Raw genomic sequence first — 17996 nt, forward strand, 5'->3', positions numbered from 1 at the left:
TCCAGGACACAGGTCAGAGTCATGCCAACAGTCTCAATTTTTAAAGCTATACTAAACTATACAACATTCGTTATTTTCTTTCTATACATTCTGTTTCTATAGATTCCCTGAACAAGGGTAAATATTGATTGTGACAGGGATGGGTGACATCTGCGCAAATTCAAAACCATTCAATAGAATTAATTTACTCTTTCTGTGGATAGTAGGTTGAACCATTCAGTGTTGACTCTTATATCTTATTCAATCAGCTAATTATTTTTGAAGAGCTTTGCAACTATGAATTATTGTATGGAATGATATTTGGAAGGCAAGAAAAATCTAGTTTTCTCATTTACAAATGAAAAAATGTATATAGACATCTCATTGATACATCAACCCACAAATTTGCGGTATTAAGATTCAGTTTTCTAAAAATGACAACCTTGGAGAACTCAACAAATGTTTTATAAAATTTGACAGTTTTAGGGCTTTTAGCCATCTTCTTTTAAAAGCCCCCTTATTTTTAAATCCATACTTGTGAATAACTTATTAAATGAATGAACAGTGGGAGCAAATGTCCATTCATCCCTTTATAAGCACAAGATACAAAGATGGCTGCCCAAAGTTCTGATTCCTGAGATTGATCAGGGTTATTTATGGAGAATCCAGACTATTGAGGAATAATGGGGAGTAGTAGAAAAGAGGAGGAACATTTATTGTCCTAACAAATCCTCTAGATAAAGAAAGTACATCGTTGCAGTAATAAAAGAAAATTCTTTGGAAGACTTCACCGAAGATACCTGTAAGATTGTGTTTAACAGGTTCTGTATTTTCCTGTGATTTTTGTCATGAAAAAAAAACTTTTTTGAATGTATAACAATTGTGAGTGTGATAACTTTCAGAAAAGAAACATTAATTTTACTTTTGCAGAAAAAGGTGAACCCAAAGAACACAGTCTATGAAATAAAAGATGATACAGGAAATATAGAAGTTATAGGGAATGGAAAATGGTACAACATCAACTGTGAGGAAGGAGATAAGCTTCGACTCTTCTGCTTTCAACTGAAAACAATTGACAAGCAGCCAAAGTTGGTGTGTGGTGAACACAGTTTCATTAAGGTAGGAAGAATACAGGGTCAGATTTACCAAAGAGGAAATTGACTTTTTCTTTAGGATTTTAAACATGAACTTTTCAGTGTGTTACATAGATAGTTCTGTCTCTGGAGGAGAGCATTGAGATGATGTACTCATTTCTATGGGGAAGATTTTTAAAAAATGGATATTGAAGAAATAATCCAAAGAATAGTGAATATATGCCAGCTTCAGCAATTAGGGGTTGGCTGATACTGAGGAAAGTTTAGCTCTTTACCTGGACTTTAAGGGAAGAAATGCCTATATATTTATGAGTTATCACAGTGTTTAGCACATCATGAGAAATGAGTAAGTACTATTTTCTTAATTGGGTAAACACTGAAGAGAGAAAGGTCTCAGAAATAGAAATGTCATGAAAATATACCAAAGTGTGGATTGACACTATTAATTCTACTACATATGGAAATATCCAACATACTCAGATAAAGTCATGTTGAGTATGAAGAGCGTTCTCTTCAAGGACCATATAGTTGGAAAGGGGTGACTCCAAATAAGGCAATACAATGAAGAAGATGAATAGCCTTTGAAAAGTCTCAAGGTCATATAAGGCCCCTGAGGCCAATAGACAAGGATGATGACTAGACAAAAATAAACAGTGCTTTAGCTCCATTGCTAGAATCTCATAGTATCTCTTACTTTCTCTTTCAAGGTCACCAAGGCTGGGAAAAAGAAGAAAATACCCACTGGCCATTTGAACCCAAAAGATGAAGAAGGAAGTGGCTACCCACAAGTCCAATTCAGTGCTTTTAACAGTGGAGATTTTAAAATAGAGACACCAAGCAATTGGAAATAAACAATAGCTTTAGCATTACATTCAAAAATTTAACAGTTTTCATATCTGATTTGTGATTAAGTATTTTCATTTAAAAATTTCTTATTCTGTTTTTCTATGAAAATAACACTTGAATTTAATTTCTCTTGTGTAGACATAATAAAAATTTCTTTTTAAAGGGGTACCATCATTCAGACTAAGCAGCTGTCCACAGTATGGGGAGAGATTTTTACCAACCCATTTCTAATAGAGGACTGATACCCAAATATATATATATATATATATATATATATATATATATATATAACAAAAAACTAGATAATCAAGAAAACAAATACCCTAATTGAAAAATGGGGTAAAGATCTAACCAGAGAAGTCTCAAAAGAGGAAACTCAGATGGCTGAGAAACACTTAAAGAAATGTTCAACATTCTGAGCCATCAGGGAAACACAAATCAAAACTATTTTGAGATTTCATCTTAAATCTGCCTGAACAGCTAAGTTCAGTAAAACAAGTGACAGCTCATTGCTGGTGGAATGCCAACTGATACAGTTTATTTCAGTCCTCCTTTAAACACTTTCAATGAAACTCACAATTTTTGTTGTTTTTATCTGAGAAGTCTTTTCCAGACTCAAAAAATATAAGATCATATCCTTGACTCTCTTTAGAAACTTTGTAGGTTAGTTCTTTTCCTTTTAGCCTATTATCTGGATTTTCCTTATTTTTAAGATGTGAAGCAGGATTTTCTTTAATATGAATATGGAATTTGCCCTATTAAAATGATTTTTCTTGGGAAAATATGTTTGAATAAACTCCTTTCTCCACTTCCTTGCTTCTTATTTTTATCCAAAAGCAGCTTTCTGGATTCTTTATTGTATCTGACCAGCAGTTCCTCTGTTTTTTAAATGCAAAACTACACTGAAAAATTACCAAAATATTATAGTTTTTAATATTCTAGATATAAAAATCATTATATAAAAACGAACTTCCCCTATCTTACATCCAGATAAAAACTGTTAAAAATCATTTCCCAACATTATCAAGTACAATAAACTACAATACATCTGGCAATAGTATTTTAAATTTTGATCAACTTCACCTGTTTTTACTTCCTCAGTTCTCTGAGAACTATACCCAGCCTACATTATTTAAGGAGTGATTTCTGTTTACTTAGTTTGTCTATGTACTCTTAGCTATTGTCATACACTAGAGCATATTCAGTCTACCAGAAGCCACACTCTAATCCAAATAGCTCTCTTTCTCTGCTAGGGGTAATATTTTTTGTTAATCTGTTTTCTCCTTACTGGGCTTTTGTCTGGCTTAAGTTCCATGTCTTGTGTATGCTCTCACAAACACTGGATGTTCATAAGTGCTAATTTCCTGTTATATATGTCAAACTGTTTCCTATACTCATCCATCCATTTTTGCTCCTACACTCTTCTAGCTTCTGGGAAGCATTTAGGTACTTGTCCTCACAGACAAGCACTAGGGGATCCAGAAAGGTTAAACATGTAGTGTTGTCTCTTCAAAGGAAGAGGTGTATAAACTGTTTTCTGCCCAGAAGGCTGGGAATGGATATGGACCTCTGTGTTATCTGCATGACCAGATGACACCAGTTTAGCCAGACTCTTATTCTTATCTCAACCTCTAGCACTCTCTCCTTGAAACCCTTTTGATGAGCATTGCTTACCCTGAGCCTGATGCCTTAGTAAATCTACAGAACCCATCTTTATGGAAGATGTCGCTTGTACTTGACCAGAGATTTATTTTTTTATCATTTTTTATTTGAATTCAAAACAAGATTGATTTACATGACAATCCCAGTTCCCTTCTCCCTCCCGTCCTCCCCTACCACCCCCCCCAATTAAAACCTTACCTATCACATACCCTTTCTTCTAATCTACACCTGACTCAACCTTTCTGCTCCCTCATGACTTCCTCTTCTTCCCTTCTCATTCTCACAGCTCCTTCCTACCTCTTCCCATGCTCTCAATTTGCTCAGGGGATCGTGACCCTTTCCCCTTCTCCAGGAGACAATGTTTGTCTCTTTTAGGGTCCTCCTTGTTTACTAGTTTCTCAACCAGAGATTTAACATGATCATGTCTTAAGCTTTGTTGTGCCTATGGGATTAAGTCAATTATCACCAGGATATTTTCTCCAAATTGTACTCTGCTTAATATGCCTGAAATAAACTACGTGATATCCATCTGTAAGTTTGAAACAACACAGGCCATTGAGTCTTATTCAACTCAATCTCCTTCTTACCTCTCCTGGATCAACACTACTGGCTATGGTGTTTGCAGAGATCCCTCACACCAGCCTGCTCTTCTAAAATGGTCCCTGTCATGTGTGAATAGGGTTTGCATTATAGATGTTCCATTTAGGGCTAAGCACTGCATAGTCTCTTATTCTCTACACCTTGACCATTGTGGATCTTTGTACTAATTACCATAAGTCATTAGTAGTCACTGTAGTAGTATGTCTCTTTGGCAGAATAACAAAAGTCTGATCTCTCCTTTCATGTATAACTGTCTAAACCGAGGTTCTTGTACCGGATAATAGTGTGGGCTTTATCTTGTGATGTGAGCCTTAAACCCAAGAAGAAGGTGGTTGGTTACTCCAGTGATATTTATGCCACTATTGTACATTTGGGAATACATTGCTAGGCTTATTATGGTTGATGCTTTCAGGGTTCTTAGCTAAATAAAACTGATGTTTACTTTTCTCCTCTGATAGCATGCATACATAGCAGTTCCTTAGCATTATGAATTCTAACAAGTGCTAGATTAGCATGTGAATCAACTACCTCTTATCAGCACTGAATGACTCAATCCTTGTTATTTCTCAAATCATCTTTTTATTTAGCCTTTCACAATACCCTACAGTTCAGTCTCTGGAGAGACTTAATAATCTGTTTTCCTAGTCTTAACAAAACAAATTCTGATGCCTACATTTCTGAAGATTCCAAAGCTGCTCCAGGAAGGAAAGAACTCTGAGGTTTTCTGTGGAGCACAGCCCTCATGAGGACTGGGAAACATACTCTCTCAACTAACATGCTATCTTTTCCTATATTTTTGCATCATATCCTGTATTATAACTAAAAGCTCAAAATAGCATCTCATTTCATCTACCCAAAACTTCAAAATGACTCAAATGCATATATGGAGTATTACTTGGATTTTAATATTCTAATTCTTCAAAGGATGGTTGATGAGCTTGAGGTTATTTTTGCCTCTTTATTGTAGCTAGATTTTCTTTCCTACCAATCTGGTCCCATCTTGCTTTTTCAAGTTCAGTAGTCACTTTCCTGTGGGTCCTGCATATCCAATTTGTACAGAATACAGTCCAATAGTCTAGGCAAGAGCAGTTTCTTGCCCAAATGGCTATTTCTGCCATATTAAAGGCAAACTCCATAACGAGTTTCTTCAGTGCCCATCTTCCTCTCTGATGTAATTAGTGTGCCATGAGCAATTGTGTCTCACTGTCATGAAAACTTTAAACCATTTTAAATGCCACATTCTGTATGTCTTTGATAGGTTTGAAGACCATCTATCCATTTGAAATATATCTTTGTATATCTAGAAAATCTAACACAAATTTTGACTATTATAGGTGACTACAATCTGAATTGTAACTATACATTACATTTTAAAAGAGTTGTATAACCACAATAGCTAAATAAGAAGAGAAATATGCTATATTCATGTTATGTACAAAATTGACCTTAAATTTGTATCAATAAATGAAAATCCATACCAATGCAAAGTATTCATTTCTATATCATATCATGTTCTTTGCTCTCATCATGTTGTTTTGGTTTCATTATTATAGTTGCTTTTCTGAAAATGGGGCATAGCTGTGCAGTGCAAATATGTGCACATAGCAGCTGGTTCACCATTTGCTCAAGTCTATTATGCTTATTCATTCTGTATACTACTCACATAACATTTGTTTAATGCATCATGTTTGCTTCTACTTAGGCGTTTCACAAACTGTATTTTCTTCTTGGAAATCTTATAACTTAAGCAAACTATTCTTTGCTCTGAGCATCCCTGCAAAGTTCTACTCATCAGGCAGTACTCCATTTTTATTGTTTATGCCATTTGTATAATTTTTAATTACATCCACACTATGGGTTTTCAAAAGAAGTAACCTACCCAACTGTTAATTTAGCAAATTCAGTGATTTAAGTGGCTGTTCAATCCCCTAGTATAGACAGAGATGATCTCCTCTTTAAAAAGGGAAGCAGTGTAGGATGATGGAATCCTGGCACAGAGTGCAATAGGCAGTCTGTGATGGTCTGAGTACCCAGCATTTCTATTACATTTATATTACACATAAACATTTAGGAAACTGTGAGAGTCTTGTACAACACTGTGGAAATGGAATCTTGGATGTTAGCATTGTAGCCCTCTATTGAGAGTCTCTCAAGTGGACTAGATGCTAAGATAAGGAAAGGAAGAAAGGAGAAGCCATGGTAGCCCTGATAAGAATTGATCCACAAACATCGTGATGTATCTGAAGAATTTGTAACAAATTCTTAGTAATTTTCAGTCAGTGGAGCAAAGTTAGAAAATTCCCACTTGAGTTTTATTTTTATGATGTCATGAAAGCTGACACATGCATGCATCTTTCTCCTCTTCTTGATGACATTGTGTTACATTAAGCATATTTTTATATTTTTTTTAGAAATCCATGTACTATATCTCGATTATATTCACCCCCTCCACCTTCCCAAATTCCTTCTCCACACTCCATTCCATACCCATTCCACTTTGCAGCCATATACATTTTTAAAAACATCCAATCAGTATAGCCCTGGATGGTCTTAGTACCCAAACTTTTCAGGGTTTGGCCATCCAATAGGGCATGGACAACCTACCAGGCATTACACCCTTAAAGAAAAGTAATTCTTGCTATTCTTGTTGCTATCAATTACTAATAACTCCTCAGCTAGGGCTGGAATTGCGTGAGGACCACCCATCTCCATGATGGTGTTTTGTCTGACTTGAACTTCCATAGCACTGGGCATGCTGTCACAGCCACTGTGAGTTCACCTGTGCAACTTCCCTGTTTAGTCAGGAAAACTCTGCACCACTATAGTGATCCACATCTCAGTCTCTTACAATCTCTCTGTGCCCTCTTGTATAGATCCCTGAGTTTTGGGAGGAGGGTTTGAGATACAGATGTGCCATTTAAAGCAGAGACTTTGCTTTCTCTTACCAAACACAGGGACACTTAATTCTTGAAAGGAATACTATTTGTTTTAGCAAAAGGATGTTTTTCATTTTATTTTTATTATTTTTAATTATATATACATGTTAGGGGTGGTATAGACACATGAATTTAGGTGCCCAGAGACCAGGAATTATGGGTCATTGTGAGCCACCTGAAGTAGGTGGTAGAAAGCAAACTTTGGCTCAATTCCTCCATGAACCCTTATGAATTTCTTGACCTCTGTGGTTATTAGAAATGAAACACATGAATCTGAAGTTTCAATGCTGATATCTAAATAAGGTGCAACATGATTCTAATCTTTCTGTGATCGGGTCAGAATGATTATTTCCAGATTCACCAATTTATGTACAAGTTTCATCATTTCATTTTTTCTTTTCTTTTTTTTTTTCGAGACAGGGTTTCTCTGTGGCTTTGAAGGATGTCCTGGAACTAGCTCTTGCAGACCAGGCTGGTCATTTCATTTTTCTTAACAACTGAATAATACTCTACTACGTAAATGTACCACATTTTCATTATCCATTCATCAGTTGACTAACACCTAGGATATTTCCATTTCCTGGCTATTGTGAATGGACTGCAGTAATGAAATGGATGAAAAGTATCTTTAGAGTAGGACACAGACCTTAGCAGATATGCCTAAGTGGTATTGATGGATATGTGGTAGCTTTTCTGAGGAACCTACACACTGATTTGTAGACATTTCATTAGCTTGCAATGCTGACAGCAAAGAGTGTTTCCCCTTCTCAACATCCATTCCAGCATTTGCCAACTTATTTTTTTTTAATTTAGACTTCTGACTAAATCTCAAAGAAGCTTTAATTAGCATTTTCACAGGATGTTGAACATGTTTAAAAGTATTTCTCAATTATTTGGATTTTATCATACATTTCTAATTGGGTTATTCGTGTTGTTGATGTTACATTTTCTGTGTTCTTTGTACATTCTATATTCTAGCCATCCCTAAGGGTAGTGCCCATGCCCAGCAGTAGATGGGGAACATAAAACAAACAACATTTTTGTCTCATATTTTTAAGTCACGATTTTTTGTTTGTTTTGTCTTACAGTTCTTTTCCACACTTTATGGATTTGGGTTTTTTTTTTTTTAAGGGAATTCCTGTGTGTGTCTCAGTGTCTGTGTTTCTTTCACGTTTTCTTTGGCTTTTTTTATTGTTTAGTTATTTTGTCATAGTTCAATTTGTTTATTCTTAATTTATTGTGTGGCATTTTATTTTATTATCATTCTTTAGATGTCTGTTCATTTTCTGGCTAGACTACAGGAAGAGGGAATTGATTTGGATGGGTGAGGAGGAATTGGAGAATTGGGAAGGGATATAATCAGAATATATTATATGAAAAAAATCTATTTCCCTTTTCCATTATTCCTAAAATATAAAACTAAACTATAATAGGATAAAATGGAAATTATCACATTGAAGTTGGACAAGACAAACCAGCAGATAAGTTAATGCAATGATAGTGAAAAGCTTGTGGGAATAACCAACCAATATCTGATATGAATTAAGGTCCACTCTACAAATTGGAAGCCATACCTGACACTGCTTAGGTGACCAAGAACCAGAGATTAGATAGTCCAGGGACCTGGAGTACAACCAAATAAAACTGGTAGTAAAATAAAATAAAATTAGTGGGGAAAACTTTTCAATAAAAGGGAAAAAAAGAATTCAAAGTATCATTGTTTTCAGATGATACTCTATTTAAGACGCCAAAGACCTCACCAGAAATCTCCTATAGCTGATAAAAACATTCAGAAAATAGAAGAATAAAAAAGTAACTCATAAAAATCAGTAGATTTCTTTATTATGGTGGTTTCTCAGAAAATTGAGAATCAATCTTCCTCAAGACCCAGCAATACCACTCTTGGGCATATATATCCAAAGGATGCTCAATCATACCAAGGACAATTGCTCAACTATATTCATAGTAGCATTATTCATAATAGCTAGAACCTGGAAAGAACCTAAATGCCCCTCAACTGAAAATGGATAAAGAAAATATGGTACATCTACCCAAGTGTATTACTCGGTGAAAACAAACAAACAAACAAACAAACAAACAAAAACCCCAATAACATCATGAAATTTGTAGGCAAATGAATGGAACTAGAAAAAGTCATACTGAGTGAGGTAATGCAGAGCCAGAAAGACAAACACAGTTTGTATTCACACATAAGTGGATATTAGATATAAAGCAAAAGATAACCAGGCTAAATTCCTCAGCCCCAAAGAAGCTTAGTAACGAGGACTTTCAGAGGCATATATGGATCTCCCTAGAAAGAGGAAATAGATGAGATGTCCTAGGTAAATTGGGGGTGGGAAAGAAAAGGGTAGGGAATGGGGTGATGGAAACATGAGGGTTTAGATTGGCAGAGTTGGGGACAGAACAGATGGGGAGAATAATGAAAGAGAAATCTTGACAGAGGGGCCCATTATGGGGTTAGGATTAAACCTGGTGCCAGGGAAATACCCAGGAATCCAGAAGGACAACCCTAGCTAAGATTCCTAGCAATAGTGAAGAGGGTGCCTGAACTGGCCTTCCTCTGTAATCAGAATGATGACTACCCTAATTGTCATCACAGAGCCTTCATCCAGTACCTGATGAAAGCAAATGCAGAGATCCACAGCCAAGCACTGTGCTGAGCTCCAGGAGTCCAGTTGAAGAGAGGGAGGAAGGATTATGTGAGCAGGGGGGGTCAAGATCATGATGGGAAATCCACAGAGAACAGCTGAGTTTGCAGGAGCTCACAGACTCTGGATCAATAGCCAAGGCGTCAGCATCAGACTGGCCTAGTCCTCTGCATGTGAGTGACAGTTGTGTAGCTTGGTCTTTTGTGGGGCCCCTAGCAGTGGGAGTACAACATGTCCCTGATTATGATCTGGCTCTTTGGAACCTATTCCCTCTGATACGAGGGAGGGGGGAGGGCTTGGTCTTGCCTCAACTTGAAAAGCCATGCTTTGTTGTGGCCTTCCATGGGGGGCTTTACCCATTTTGAATGGAGACAGAGGAGGGGTGGACAGGGGAGGATAGAAGGGAGGGGAGGGAACAGGAGGAGAGGAAGGAGGGGAAACTGTGGTTGTTATGTAAAATAAATAAATCAGTAGATTTCCTGTATAAAATTGACAAACATATTAAGAATACCAAACATAAGAAGGAAATAATCCTATTCAAAACAGGCTAAAAATTACAATGAATGCAATAACCAAGGAAGGGAAACATTTGCACAATGAAAGAATTTGAAGAAGATATCAGAAAATGAAAGTTTTCCCAACCTCATGGACTGTGAAATACAGAGGGATACAAGAGCTGCCAAACACCAGCATTTAGAAAATGTACATTCATCTTTTCTACACAGGCAAATAAATGGACCCCTGCCAGATGATGGCATTACCATTGATTATTACCATTTCTACTACCACAATTCATGGCATTACTCTATTTTTGGGTTAATGTTAAAGCTCTCAAACTAGCTTCCACTGCTTGGTGTCATTTGTTCCAAGCCTTGGTGTAACAATAGTACAGACACCATCCTGAGGTGTGAGGCCGTAGGTTAAGATATTTTTATTCAGATAATACCAGCCAAGCACAAGCCAGAGCATACCCAGAGGCAGCAAGCTAGGGAGGCCAGAGAGAGAGAGCTCCCACATGTCTCCCGCACCTCAGAAACCCCCCATGCGTCATCCTGAACACCACCTGACCACGCCCTGACAGGTGTGGTTAAGCACACCTGTAGCCAGCCCTTAGGAGGCATGGTTACGGTGTCTCCCTACACCATCCGCTATCCTTAACATGAATTGTTTTAGGTTCTGAAGCCTCATAGCTTTTCCATAAGTTATCAAGACTTCAGTATTGCCAGTGTTATGTAGATAGTTCAGTTCAGTGTGACATAGAAAGCCTGTGATTGATTGTGTTTTCCCATAATGGATGCCTAAGGGGTCATTATCTTAGACTGAAAGAAGACAGCTTACTTACAATACAGACAGTAGTTAATGGCAAATTACTTTCTAATTAGCTTAATTTGGAGTTATGTGTTTCTTGTAAAATTATGCTCTGGAAAGCTAGGCCCTGGGAACCATTAATAAATTAAGGAGTGCTATGGAAAGAATTTAACCCAAAAGTGATTCAACACAGATCTTTCCCTACCTAGGAAGTGTGCAAGCAAGTACAAGGAACAGAGGAATCTAACAAGTTTCCCTGACTGCTTCCATCCTGAACAGAAAAGGAAGGTGAGATGGCTGACTGAGACACTTTCATCTCTTAGTGATTTCACCTTTATTCAAACGAGTATAAGATTCCCAGTGACTCACATTTAAATCTGTTGCATAAGAAGGCTCAGGGTTGGGATTTGTGCCTTCTTATATTTATAAGAGAAAAAAACTGAGTAAAGAAAAGCTCTATTTTTGTATTTTGTTTTGTTTTTTTCCTGGAAACTACATTATTAACAGGAAACATACTGTTCTAGTGGAAAAGCTGGGGAAATCGAAAGCTATGAACACTGCTGGGAGGAGTCCTGTTTCATCACAGCTCTCCCCAGAGAGATAGCACGGGGTAAGACATTAAGCATTGTTCAAGTTAGGAACTTAGTTTAACCAGTTTCCTTCTCTTCCCCGTTATTCTGTAAATACCACATTTTCTCAGCATTTAATGAGATTCCAACACCCTGGTGTGTACTTTTTGTGGGTTTTTCTACCTACAAAAGATAGACAAGCCCATTTCCTGCCTTGCTGAGGATCTACAATCTAAACACTGCTGAGAAATTTCTGGCAAGGTAAGTCCTTATGTAAGAAATAGATAGCTCTGTGAAACCCACAGGAACAGGAGGGATCAGTAGTGGTTCTTCCAGTGGGGGGGTGGGGGGGAGCAGGGATGGTTCCAGCTGCCTTAAAGACAGTGAAACCCTGTAGCTAGTTTTTAATGATCCATGCATGAAGATGGAAGACATCATTATTATTCTATCTCTGGGATTTGAGGCAAGAAAAGATGCATTTTGATTATTACATACTGTAAAATAAACTTTCTAAGTATGAATACATAGAAAAATATAAGAAGGTTTTAGTTATCTTGGCTGGAGAGTTAGCTGAAACTGGGTGGCTGTAGCCTGTGACTGAGTAAAGGACAAGCTAAGGACATGAAAAATTACCATGAAATAATTGAGTGGAAAATACATCTGCACATGGAGCTTTGTTATCTAGTAATATCCTAATAATACACAGCATGAAAGCCAGCGGACATGTGTAGTAAAATTTTTCTAAGATTCACAAACATAGTTGTTCAAATACATTCTGTTTTTTAAGCATATTTAGTAGTTTCTTTTTCTCTCCTTCACACAGGATAGTAAAAATAATATTTAGTCACTGGGAAAAAATTCTGTCATCATGAAAGTCGTTCTTTTTCATTGGCTATATTTTTCTAGTTTTGGGTTTATGTCATAAGATGCAGGGGATATAAAGTATAATTAAATAGAAATGTATTTCTATTGTTTGTTTTTACAATGATTTGAAGGCTTTCTTGCCCTACTCATAGTATTCCATGTGCATTTGGACTACATACCTCAATAGTCAGTTTGGGAGTTGTACCTGTATTAGACACATCTTGCTATGTTTATCAATTATGTTGCTCAAACTTTCTAAATCATTTTACAGATGTTTTCACCTTATTCATTCAGTAACTGATACACTGACTGTGGTTTCTCCTTTTGATTTTTTTCAAATGAATGGATATGTGTGCTCTCAAAGACATTGAATGTATACTGTGTGTGTATGTGTGTGTGTGTGTGTGTGTGTGTGTGTGTGTGTACACTTGTGTCAAAACATATTGCATGATTTTACAGAGATGTGAAGGAACAAAATAATAACAAATAGAATGCACAATTATTAGTAGGTAAATCCATAATTAAAACTATTACCTCCTTCTAGGATGGGAAGGCTTATCATACTTTGGTATTTGATAAGAGTTTCTACCTTCAATACTATTAAGGCTCCACTAATGTAGACAAACAAGATTGTTTTTAGTTTCTAGTTAATTTTGTATTTCTCCACTGTTAAAGAATGTTTGATTAACAACCTAAGAGTACATATCTTAAATAACATTTCGCAGAAGTTGTTATTGGACTGCTTAGGTCCTTTGCTGTGGTCTGGTAATCAGCAGGTTTTTGTTCTGCTTCTGTTACGGCCATTTCACTGTGGGATGTCTCCATCTTACACCAACAATCTGTATATCGTCTTTCACCAGTTCCCCGACCATGTTATGCACTTCCTTTTTCACATTTTTAAAAATTAGGTCTTTATTTTTTCTACCAAGTCTTTATGTGTGCCTAATAAAGTTTTTAGTTTGCATTAAGAAAGAACTGTATTTGATTCCTTTCTCACTTTTTAGTTCTTTGAGAGATTAACACACTGTATTTTGCTCATATTCACCCCCCACAACTCCTTTCAGATACATACTCACCTTCTTACCCATCCAACTCTCTATCTTCCTTTATCATTAAAACTCACCAAGTACAGTTTGTGATCAACCAACCATGGCCCATGCCTTTAATAAGAATGATTCTCCACCTCCCAGCAACTATCAAGTGCCAAAAACTCCTTAGCTGGTTATGGGACTTTGTGTCCACTCCCTCTCACTGCTTGCTTGGATTTAGTCTGGCTTAAACTTATTATGTTGCCACAAAAGCTCTGAGTTCACATGATCATACATGCGCCATTGTGTTTGGCAAACACCATGTCCCTGTAGTCATTCACCACCTCTGGCTCTTCAATTATTTCTTCCTCGTCTTCTTCAAGGATTCCCACAAAGAAGGGGTAAGATTGGAGATTACTTTTCTGTGCTGGTAGCATGCATAGCACCTTCCAGCCCCATAGAACTAGCAAGTGGGAATGTAGCTTCAAGGTCAGTAGCAGCTGATGAGTCTCCATGTTCTGTGATCACATGTATGTGGTGTCTCTATCAAGATCTGGAAGGAAACCAAGAGCAGTGGCAATAGCTTGGGGTGTGTATGTGTGTGTGTGTGTGTGTGTGTGTGTGTGTGTGTGTGTGTGTGTGTGTTTGGGGAGATGTTAAGGGACCTCAGCAATCAACAACTCCAAAGTAACCTATTCCTGACACTAGGATTTTTGTTTGTTAGTAATTGATTTCTAGAAGGATCGTTGTTACTCATTATATGGAACATACTTCATTTAAGCACTTTCTTATACGAATATGTGTTTATTTTATAAAGTATATACGGTAGTAGTTTCCATAAGACATTTTGAAAGCTCTTTAGAATTAGCTATTCTAATTACATATTCCCTCCACTATTCTGCCCCCACACTCTCCAGCTGCACTTAACCATAGTGCTCTATTCTCACTTGAAAGCATCACTCTTAAATCATAGTTCTCCTTCATTGTTCCCTAAGAGTCTCATGCCAATACAGTATTAAATGCAGTTCAATGTTTTAAAGTTCCATATTCCTCAAATTTTTCAACACGTTATAGAAATCCAAAGTCTCTTTAAAATCCTAAATGTACTTTTAGACTCCAGTAAAATAAAAAGTGAGGCACATACTTTCTGATTCCAAAAGGGAAGTATCTGGACATTGGAACAGTAAGATATAGGCAAAACCAAAATCCAGAGGTATAAATCCAAATTCTTGGTTGAATGAATTCAGAGGCTCCCATATCACAAAAAAAAAATCTCAAAATTACAACATAACAGGGACTCCCTATTTTCCTTCACAGAATAGCACAGAAGGACAAGGATATTTCAGGACTTTGGTCTGAGTACAAGTTTAGAACTTCCCATTTTTGAGGTTTCCATATTGTCATTAAATAGGCCCACTACCTATTATGTTTATCCGTAAATAATGCAGAGACACTGTGGATTCATTAACTTGGCCACATAAGAAAGCAGAGCTTCACTGTAGTCCAGAGAGAAGCAGCTAATGTCAAATTCCTTTCTATTACTTGAAGGCTAAATGTGCAGCATTCTGCTTGAACAATCTTCTGGCTTAGGAACTATTGAAAAATAAGAAAATGCATTATTAAGTGATTAAACCCAAAGTACCTGCATCAGAGATATTCCTCAACCCAGGAAAGACATTCAGTTCTTTGTGGTAATAGACACTGAATTCTCCTCCTGCAGCATCCAAACTGAGTGGAAAAGAAGTGTCTGGTTGGCTCACACTTTCCCATTTAGAAATTACTTTTATTCAAAGGAATGTGATTCTTACCACGGGTAAATCTGTTGAACAGGAAGGCTTAAGGTTGTAACATCCTCATATGAAGACATGGAAGGAAAACAACTGAGCCCAGTGGACCTTTGTTTCATTGTAACGAAGTGCATACAACATGGAAACCTTTCAATCTCACTAGCCAGGAGCCACACCAAAAGCTAAGAACAATGGAAGGAGGCCTGTCTTTTGCAGTCTTCCTCTCCCCAGGCAGAGCACCGTGCAAGACACTCAGAGCTACACAACTTGAAGTAAAGGGAAATGACGCTCACCAGTGTGATACTTCCGGCTTTTAAACTACTTGCACTTCTTGCAACTTCAGGGATTGCAACATCACTGTCCAGAATCTGAGAGATTTATTCATTTATCTTCTTATTCAATAGAAACTATCTCTGTTTCTTGCCTTGCAGATAAACTAGCATCTGGACACTGCTGTGGAAATTTCCAAGAAGGTGAGTCCTGCCCCGGCTATGTAGAGTTAAGAGCTCTGTGGGAACTCATTAGGGAACAGAGGAAATTAGAAAGGCTTTCTTCGAGGAGAGTGGAGGGTTCAGGGCTGGTGTCAGCTGCTCTCAGAGCAGTGAACCCACAGCAGCTAGTTTATGATGCTTCACTAGGGAAGATGGCAGACATATTTATTCCACCCTTTCTGGGGTCTAACCAACAAAAACACATTTTGGTTATGAAAAATAATAAAGTAGCTTTCTAAATGTAAGTATGAGGAAATGGGAAATGAGAAGGCTTTAGTTATCTTGGCTGGAGAGAGAGAAGGAACTTGTTGGGTTTGATGATTGGCTGGGGAAAAGGTTAAGGTAGTGAAATTAAATGATTGCTATGAAATAGTATTTAGTGAAAATATGTAATGACATGGAGCAGCACTCTCGTATTCTGATATTGCACAGGTTGAGAAACAATGGACATGCATAGTTCCAAGTTCCACAGATTGCCACAGTTATTCAAGTCCATCTTTTTTTGATCATCCACAAATAAACTTATCATTGTCTTTTTATCCACAGTATCTCAACCATAGTGAGGTAGGTACTGTTATATTGAAAGTATTTTTTTTTTTTTTTTTAGTTTTAGCTTGTTTGGAATTGTTTTTTATTTTCTGGTTGAAAATGCTGGGTGCTGATGGGAGAGTTAATTAGAAATATATCTCTATTGCCTACTTTTAGAATATTTTAAAGGCTTCCCATATATACTTTAGAATTTTTTTGTTTGTCTGACATGATTGAAATGCTGTAATGCTTTACTATTAGAAATAGAGACATTGTAAGAATTTTAAGGATCTCTCCCTGGCCAGTTCTTTAAGCCTGTGTTTCTCTCAAGTAGGGATTGCCACTTTTTTGGTCAGGGGTGGGGAGTCAAGACAGGGTTTCTCTAGATTGCTTTGGAGCTTGTCTTGGAAATTGCTTTGTTGACCAGGCTGGCCTCGAACACACAGAGATCTTCCTGCCTCTGCCTCCTGAGTGCTGGGATTGAAGGCATGTGCCTCTAATGTCCGGCTCTTTAGAGTTTTTAATGTGTACTTGAACAAAGTATTTTAGAAGTTGACTGCAGATGTATTTTTATGTAAGGTTATCTCTCTTGCTGTATCATTTATGTTTCTCAAATATTCCAAACTTTTTGAAGAATTTTATACCTTGTTAATTTACTATTTGAAAAACATACTTCTGTATCTATCAAAATATTGTGTGTGTTTTCTGAAATTCACAGATGAGTATCCTCTCTTACATACACATAAAGAGGATATGTGTACATCTGTGTGCATTTGGAACAAAACACATTCTATATTGCTACTTATGGCTCTATGAAGAGACACAAAATACTAAGAAATACCATACACAATTACTGGTATATAAATCCATCATTTAAAATATTATCTCTTTACAAGTGTGTGTTCTGGTTGCTTTTTATCATCTTGATCCAAAATAAAATTATCTAGAGATACCTGAGTTGAGAAAATGCTTTCTTCAAAATTGCCTGTAGGAAAATGTGTAGGGCATATTCTTGATTACTGATTGATGTGAGTGTGTAGCCCACTGGGGGCAGTGCCATTCCTGTGCAGGTGTTCCTGAATGCTGAACAAGCCTTGAGGATCGAGCAAGTAATCAGTATTCCTCACGGCTTCTGCTTTGGTTCCTGCCTCCAAGTTCCAGCCTCAAATTCCTGCTCTGACTTCCGTCAATAACGTCAATAAAGGGTTGTGATGTGGAATATAAAATGACATGAACCCCTTTCTTCTCAAATTGGTTTTTGAGTAATTGTGTTTTGTCAGAGCAATAGAACCTATAACTAAGACAGAAAATGGAACTGGGTTTCTAGGATGTTATTGTGATATACCTTACTCTGTGTTTTAGGAAGGATTAAGAAATTTGTAACTTTGAGATATAAAAGCTATTGAGTGTTTAAAGGTTGATGAACTATTGTGGGAACTTACAGAGGACAGTGCAGATGGTACAGGTCTGGCTTGAAAATTTCAGAGGGAAAGCAGAGAATCCCCTAAAGAATCTACTGAGACCACTCAATATTTTGAATTTCAAATCTGTGGTTCTGGTCAGCTGGGACTCAAGAATTGGCTGTGATCAAGAAGGGTTCTTCTCACCATCAGTACATAGAATTTGAATTTGTGG

The 17996-nt window shown here is 37.0% G+C and overlaps 1 protein-coding gene across 4 annotated transcripts in view; it reads left to right on the top strand.

The window, feature by feature from the left end:
• LOC100758550 (interferon-activable protein 204) overlaps positions 1–17996 on the top strand; it is a 45846-nt gene that overhangs the window by 15207 nt on the left and 12643 nt on the right. Inside the window, exons 1-3 of one of the 4 annotated variants that reach the window (XM_035445745.1) lie at positions 11537–11924; positions 15774–15815; positions 16266–16397. Coding sequence is in view for 1 of the 4 variants with exons in the window: in XM_027418914.2 (XP_027274715.1) it covers positions 910–1098 (189 nt within the window). In the remaining 3 variants the exon portion in view is untranslated. Of the gene's footprint in view, positions 1–909; positions 1099–11536; positions 11925–15773; positions 15816–16265; positions 16398–17996 lie in introns of those variants that run through there. The other 3 variants (XM_027418912.2, XM_027418913.2, XM_027418914.2) reach the window with 3 other exon arrangements.

Source organism: Cricetulus griseus, chromosome 5 (genome assembly GCF_003668045.3).
Source record: "Cricetulus griseus strain 17A/GY chromosome 5, alternate assembly CriGri-PICRH-1.0, whole genome shotgun sequence".
NCBI lineage: Eukaryota > Metazoa > Chordata > Mammalia > Rodentia > Cricetidae > Cricetulus > Cricetulus griseus.